Source organism: Montipora capricornis, chromosome 2 (assembly GCF_036669925.1).
Source record: "Montipora capricornis isolate CH-2021 chromosome 2, ASM3666992v2, whole genome shotgun sequence".
Classification (NCBI taxonomy): Eukaryota; Metazoa; Cnidaria; class Anthozoa; order Scleractinia; family Acroporidae; genus Montipora; species Montipora capricornis.
This window is the reverse complement of record NC_090884.1, coordinates 3,189,853-3,197,352: the sequence shown is the minus strand read 5'-3', so window position 1 is coordinate 3,197,352 and position 7,500 is coordinate 3,189,853. Positions and strand designations below refer to the sequence as shown.

Here is a 7,500-nt window from a genome sequence, read left to right as displayed (position 1 = left end):
ACTGTTTGATTTTGCCTCTAACTTGACAAATGTATGAAGAAAAATTCCCTAAATCAAGTGAAATCATTGCTGAGTTATATATATGTAAGGGACAGAAATCACGTGAGGCTGAACACTACTGTGAATGTGATGGATGAAGAACCTGATCAACAGCATCAGGAACTTCTTTGTGCATCACCCAAGGACATCGATTCTAATCCAGGTCAGAGATTTTTCTCTGTGCGTAAAATTTCCTTCAATTCTTAACATATCAAAAATTCCTCACACAGTATTGGAGTGCATTCATCTGTGACTAAGATGCAACAAAGTGTGGTTGTTTTCGAAATAAAGTGAAGGGGCAGGAGCTTCTGCAGCAGACTCGGTCATTCTGAGTTTGAGGCCTTAAAACTAAAAGGCAATATTAAATACCAAAAAACTAAAACTCTATTCAAATAATTCAATCTATTAGCGTTAATATGATATATAGTTTGACCCAAGCCTGTAAATAAGGTTTTGACTAACAAACGATCAGTCTGACCAGACAGGCTGACTGGGGTCTTATGTTATGACGCGAAATTAAGACATATTTTCACTTAAGAAAACCAAATGCAAAAGTGGCGTTTTAATATATGGCCATAATGCATAATGGCTAAGTTTCATGATTTTTATTTGTTTTCATTTGCAGATTGTGTTTCACGTTGTCTTACTAGTAACGCTACGCCAAAATGTAAACACTCCCACCCTTATTCATGCAGTTCGGATTTCAAAGTTCGCGGAGGTGTTTCCCGAAAACTCATTTACAATGATGTAAATTAAATACACAATGTACTGTGGAATCAACAAGGATACTGTTCCACAAATGCATGTTGTTTGTGTTTTGATCGGACTGATAAGATTTTATGACTAGTTGTTTACAGCAATCCTAACCTTAATCTCAATGAATTACGAGCAATAACACTTTAGGCCTAATTATCCCTAAAACTATATTTGATCTCAAATCCAACCTTTGTCGGTTAGTATTCAATGTATGATGGAGTCATACATGGTGTTTTGGTGCTTTGTTTCGGTGTTTCAGGGTTTAGTAATGCCCCTACAAAAACCAACTGATTTGATTTGAGTTAATTTCGTCAGTGTCCCCAATTAGTGCTCTTGTGCTAAATCCGTTGACACTTAAATAAAGTTATTATTGTTATTATTATTATTATTATTATTATTATTATTATTATTATTATTATTATTATTGTTACTATAATAATATTTATTTAGGTTCAAGGTCTGTTGCAGCAAGTACCTAAAAATCCTGACAAAGTTAATGCCCCCATTGAAGAGTAAAATCGTCTGACGTTAGACAAAATTAAATCTGTAGGGTCAAATGGGTTAATTACTGTCTCATACTTCCGTGTGTGGACGAGTGCCGTCCGATTAAAAGGCACAGATGACCACTTGGTTTGCACATTTAATCACCCAATACCCGCATAAAATGCATTTAAAATATGGGGAAACAACTCTGTGCTAAAAATATCTAATTCTAAACATTGGTTTTCACGATAAAACTCACTAACTGAAACTATCAATAAAATAATTTATTTCATTTGTACCAAAATTAGCTAAAACTACTGGTACATTTCAAAACAATCTATAGCCAGTGAACAAATAGACGATTAAAGGATGGAACCGGAACCTTAAAATATGAAAGCTACAATCGAGAGAAGAGATTTCATACCTTCGCGAGTGGAATCGGTGGATCGTTGTCTTTCAATTTAGTAGCCGCGACTTCATACTCTGGAGCAAGTCTTTTGCAATGTCCGCACCTGCAGAAATTTTAAAGTACACAACTTAATATCAACCACAAGCTGTGTACGCCATTATGAGCAACTGAACAAGCGAATAGAAGGTATTTCGGCCAAGGAGGAAATCTCTTAATTTACCATGGTGCAAAAAATTCGACGAGCATTATGTCTTTCCCATCCGTTCCAGATTTGAAATTTTGGTCATCGAGCTCGATTACATCGGAACAAAGAGCCACTGTCGCAAATAAAGAAACGATCAGCCCAGTAACAATCATATTGGACAAATGGAAAAAAACTTCGAAGTTAGACAGGTCTTCAAAGGTGATGAAGTTTTTTCCGTACAACGCAAGTTGGAAATGAACATGTGAAATGTGCACACGCTTCAATGATAACGTGGTGGCGCTCTTTGATTGGCTGTCAACTTACACGTGTTGAGATTCGTGCTGAGTTGTTTATTGGTTCCAAAAAACTGGAATTGGAGCTGGGTGCTAGGAAACTGGGAAACTGAAGACAGACTCTACATGACGCGTAAGGACATCCTCGTGCGGTTGTGCTAAAAAGCATCTTACCGGAGTAGAACACAAGAGCATCAAGTGATAGACCTTTTTCTGGACAAAAGTCATCATGCGCGCAAGCTTCCATTAGGGACACCCAAGATTTATTTTAATTGAATGTAATAAAGGTTAAGTTACCACAAAAAAAAAAAAAAAAAGAAAAAGGGACACCCAAGAGTGAATTAGATAATATATTTCGTCCATCGAAACAACGACGACATTGGGTCCAACGAACATGCTCCAGATTTTTTTCCATATACGGAAGTGCGTTCCAATGTTTAGATTGATAGAAGACCAGAGGAGACGTATTTCTATTTCATAATTGTTTTATTTTAGATACGTGCCGGGAGGATCATCCTCGGAGACACAAGGGCAGTTTGTCAGAATTGCATACCGAAAGGGACTGTCTTGCTTGCATTCTAAACTACCACCATTTCCGTATTGATGTAAGCCGGTGACAAGTGCTTTTACATGTAATGCTTTTTATGGTTTTCAAAGTGACAAAAAAAAACAGAGAACAAGGGATTTTTTTTTGTCATTGTTGGGAAGGCGTGATGCCTTATCATAGGTGTCAGTTCTTATACGTATTTTCATAGGCTGTTAAAACAAAGGGATGTCACAATGAATAAAGAAGTTACAAGATTCGTTTTGATTGGTTTAGTGGTGCCGAGTTACGAACCAGACTCTGGCGCCCATATATTGATTGTCTCCTCCGTTACTGCGTTGCAGGGAACGAATTGTACGAAAACTTTCAGATTGCGTCGTGTTTTTTTATTGAGAACTGCCCTCCTTGAGCGTTATTTGCGTGTCGCAAAATTTTCGGGTCTTCCGCTAAAGCGTCACATCGCACTTCATTCGGATCAAGCTGTTATATTCTGTGGAAAGTTTGCAAGAGAGTCGATTGACTGTGATGCCGCCATTGTAGACATACATATCTCTCATTTCAGTGTCTCCTCTGTTCATTGCTTCTGGACATGATCGCATTTGCTGAATGAGTGCCTGTGATTAAGAGCATACAAGCTGGATCCTTTAGACGACTTCGATGCGTCCAAAATGGACGACTTCAACGAAGACGGTGGGTACCAGTGCTCGAAATCCTGGAAAATATGGGGTTATTTACGTAGATAGAGATTAATTTGCCTGTTTGTTGTTTAGATGATGGAATCCCCGACAAGTCTTCTCACGGCAGGCTCAGGAAGAGGAAAGCTAACCAGACTTTCATGATCAAAGAGTATGTTTCAAAAGAACCTCCAGTCGCCAGCTTAATTGTTGTGATTAGAAAACTGAATTTTTGCCTCGCCTTGCATTCTGCTTGATGGAATAGCTACAGTTTGTTTTCCTGTTGATTTGACCTCGATTTGTTGTACTGTACAGGGAAGACTCAGACGATGATGATATTGAAAAGGGAGACAACAAAATTCCCAGGTAATGTAAGCTTAAGCTTTAATTCAAATTTCCCTGATTCTTCACGACGGGCAATTTTTATGGATTTAGTTTATTGGTAAATCGTAAGCTGTATTAAATTTAATGACGCCAAAAAAACTTGTCACAAGATTTGAGCTTACATTCCAGTTCCTTTATTAAAGGTTAAAGTTTGCAATATAATAAACATAAATACATTTCTGTGATGGATTCGTTTCCGAAAGATAAATATTCTTTGTGCGAATTAATGGCAATCAAATCTTGTTTTGAAAAATTGTTTGACTCTTCCGTCATTATCGTAGCTGTGGTGTGAACAGTAATGTCCAAACTGAAATAATTTCGTTTAGCAATCGCAAATGCTCGTGTCTCAATTTCCCGTGTGTGTTGGACATTTTTAATAAATGAAGAAAATTAATAGCATTTTTTTTTTTTAGAACATCGGATGAAAATAATAAGGAGAAATTTGCCAGGTAAGTTGGACAATTTACATGTAGCTTATTTTGTAATTGAACTCTTTCATTCATATTTACGTTATGTTTTTCATACTAGAAGCGTAAGGTGCTAAAGCTGGGCTAGTTCATGTTATTTTTATAGTTTTGGAGATGGACCGGAGACAGTGATTTTCTTAATGACCAGTGTCACATACATGTACATATATCAAACAACTGAAAACAGTTCTGAGGGTCTGTGCCGGCCAGCTGGTAGTTTTCGAGAAACAAAATGGTTTTGTTGTCTTTTCAGGCTTCATTGTAGTTTGATTATCTTGTACAGCTACCTTGTTGGGTGCAACATGTCACTGAAAGACAATCGTAAAATTGTTTGATTAACTTTGTGATTTTGAATGACAACCTTATTTTTTAATCAAAGCTCATGGGTTGCCATGCCATTGAGCTTTTGCCACTCGATGTATAATTTGTTCTTTATAGTATGTGTTCCAACTCCCTAGCTGTGTTTGTAGGAGCGAAAGGATTTACTCTAAGTAAACAAACACAAAGTGTGTGGTTGCTCTCTCACTGTCAGTGTGCCCATGCAAAATTTGTGCATGGGTCTTTTGTTTAAATGTACATGTTGTGTAGCTGAACCGTGTTTGCTGTTGTCTATTTACAGGGAAAATCACAGTGAGATTGAGAGAAGGAGAAGAAATAAAATGAATGCTTACATAAATGAGTTATCCGACATGGTACCATCTTGCAATGGCTTAGCACGCAAACCAGATAAACTCACAGTGCTGCGGATGGCTGTCAATTATATGAAATCATTGAGAGGGCCTGGTAGGTAGTCACTGGCATTTTTCCATTTCTCTGTCTCTGTTGGGGGCAGGTCTGTCTTGAGACATGTATTTCAACAGAATTTACCAACTCAACACAGGGCTTGAAATTAACTTTTTTGTTCAGGCACCAGCTGGCGACTAATGGAAAAAATTTGGTCGCCAGATCATAATTTTTGGTTGCCAAGGTATTTCATTTATGACTTACGTGAGAAAAGGATTTTAAATGTTACTTTGCATGCAAGGAAAGTCAATAATTAAATAGCAAAAAAAAAAAAACAACGACAAAGACCTCTAAAGCCACTGTTGTTTTTGGCTTTGTCTTTTGTTTGGTGATGGTGTTCTTTAAGGTTATTTGAAATGGAGCGCAGCGCAGTCCGTGTTTTCCATAGCAAGGAAAACATAGTTCTTTATTCTCCTACACCTTGCGTAAATAGCAACTTACCTTTATTACGAGTAAACACGATACTACAATTGCTCGGCCTAGGCCCACACACCGGGATAAAATAAAAGGAGCGGCTAATATGCGGTTTCATTAGCCTCTTGAATCAGAGGAACTAGGTTTCTTAACCTACTTTTCTACTGATATTTATTTCCATTTATTAATCACCATGTCCAGTCAATTTTGCAGGTGTTTGCTTTCTAACAGGGGGGACAAATTCTCCAACCCACTTTATGTTAAGGGTACATGTTGTTTTTTGAAGGTTCTATACCACAGCCTTGTTTTGCAGCAAGATCAAAAATAAATGTTGTGATACTCAATGAAAAGTGAATGTATCCTGATTGCGTGTTTCTCATTGCTCACCACAGGCCAAGCTCCTGACGTTTCTCACAAACCATCATTTTTGTCTGATCAAGAGCTCAAGCATCTTATCTTAGAGGTACAAATAACTGTTGCAAATGATAAAGTTTTGCGGATCAATTAGGGAGTGGCTTCAAGACTTCACAAACTTTTTGTGACTTAAAGCTTGTACTTGTTGATCTTGACAGGTTTTGCTGTTTTAATCTTTCTAGGCTGCTGATGGTTTTCTGTTTGTGGTGAATTGTAGCACTGGGCTTGTGGTATATGTTTCAGACTCAATAACTCCTGTCCTTAATCAACCTCAGGTATGCATTTGTCGCATAGTTTCTTGGCCTTTTTTTGCCTGTGTGGATGCCTTTGCCTTTAAATGCAGGCAACATACCAGGGTGGTCATGGATACAGATATAAAATGAGTAGTGGTCAATTGAGTGTTAGTTTATTTAATTATTGATTTGTTTATTTGTGCTTAGCAAACTTAGAAGGAGTTGTTGAACCTATCCTTAAATGTTTTGTGGCACTGTGCGATCTGTAAACGTGATAAGAAGTAATGGCCTTTCAAATTGTTTCAATGTGTTTCCTTGTGTATTTAAACCATTTCCATCATAACCAAATTATTATTTTAGGGGCTACTTAATCTTATTTTTCCAAAGTGGGATGACTTCTTTTAGCTGTTTATATGAATGAAAACAAACAAAAACTTTGCTCTTGGATTTGCTATCAATAAGAGGAGTTAACTACTTTGTTTATTCTCTGAACTGTTTCAAACCCTACCCATTTCTCTACGTGTATCTGCAGAGTGCATGGATAAATCAAGAGATATTTGACTTGGTTCATCCCGAGGACACTGATAAAATACGAGACCAACTTTCACCTACTGAATCGCCAGATGCAGGGAGAGTGCTTGATCTGAAAAGTGAGTTAGTTTTGAAACTGCCACTCATAGGCAGTGTTATCATTATTGAGAGAATTTTTCATCAGCCCCTTTCATGGTGTTTTCAAGAAGAAATCCACTTTTACATAAGGCAAATAATCTTGATCATGAAGCCTGAAGACTAGTGTTGATCAATTCTGATACCAGTGAAACTTTTTTGTAAGTTATGTATGTTGTAATTAAATGTTTCCTTGGTTAAAATGTTTTCAAACGTGTAGGAAAGTAAAAAACAAACTAGTCTGAAAAATCTTTAACCAAGGAAAAATTTTAGCTACTCCATCCTAAGCAGGAACAGTCAAACATATAAAGAAAGCTGTGTTACAGAAGTGTTATCCAGGAATTGGACATAATTACACTGTATGTACAGTACTGTGCAAAAGTAATGCAAGTGAAATGCGCGAATTTCGTTCTTTGTCTTTGCGAATTTTCATTGAAAAGTCGCGCAAAAATTCAAGGGAAAATTCGATGTGTTTTGAGCGATAATTCGCTTTAACAATAGGGGAAATTTCGTTGAGTTTTCAACACCTCACCGAAATTTCACGGTCAAATAATGTTCTTTTGCCATTAAGTACGCGAAATTTTGCTAAGCACAGAACCGAAGTTCGACAGCGTATTGAGCAAAGTTAATTACCTAATTCATCCAATCGATCGTCATGCAATTTACATGAAATATATTTTGATAACTGTTGTTTTAAATGCGTGCCGAAGCTTCCTGTATTTAGTTGCATGTATCGATCACTGATTACAAGGGAATT

At 37.1% G+C, this 7,500-nt stretch overlaps 2 protein-coding genes across 5 annotated transcripts in view; one reads left to right on the top strand and one right to left on the bottom strand.

The window, feature by feature from the left end:
* Window positions 1–2,170, bottom strand: part of LOC138038484 (protein disulfide-isomerase A3-like) — a 17,584-nt gene extending 15,414 nt beyond the window's left edge. Inside the window, exons 1-2 of the mRNA XM_068884359.1 lie at window positions 1,908–2,170; window positions 1,703–1,790 (exon numbers count right to left, since the gene is read on the bottom strand). Coding sequence (XP_068740460.1) covers window positions 1,703–1,790; window positions 1,908–2,044 — 225 coding nt within the window. The 5' untranslated portion in view covers window positions 2,045–2,170. The remainder of the gene's footprint in view (window positions 1–1,702; window positions 1,791–1,907) is intronic.
* Window positions 2,171–2,987: 817 nt separating this feature from the next.
* The window catches only part of LOC138038481 (protein cycle-like), a 44,023-nt gene continuing 39,510 nt past the window's right edge, over window positions 2,988–7,500 (top strand). For 2 of the 4 annotated variants that reach the window (XR_011130241.1, XM_068884355.1), the window contains exons 1-8: window positions 3,013–3,398; window positions 3,479–3,554; window positions 3,698–3,748; window positions 4,180–4,215; window positions 4,853–5,016; window positions 5,823–5,893; window positions 6,027–6,119; window positions 6,610–6,727. Coding sequence is in view for 2 of the 4 variants with exons in the window: in XM_068884355.1 (XP_068740456.1) it covers window positions 3,377–3,398; window positions 3,479–3,554; window positions 3,698–3,748; window positions 4,180–4,215; window positions 4,853–5,016; window positions 5,823–5,893; window positions 6,027–6,119; window positions 6,610–6,727 (631 nt within the window). In the remaining 2 variants the exon portion in view is untranslated. Of the gene's footprint in view, window positions 3,399–3,478; window positions 3,555–3,697; window positions 3,749–4,179; window positions 4,216–4,852; window positions 5,017–5,822; window positions 5,894–6,026; window positions 6,120–6,609; window positions 6,728–7,500 lie in introns of all 4 variants that reach the window. The other 2 variants (XR_011130240.1, XM_068884356.1) reach the window with 2 other exon arrangements.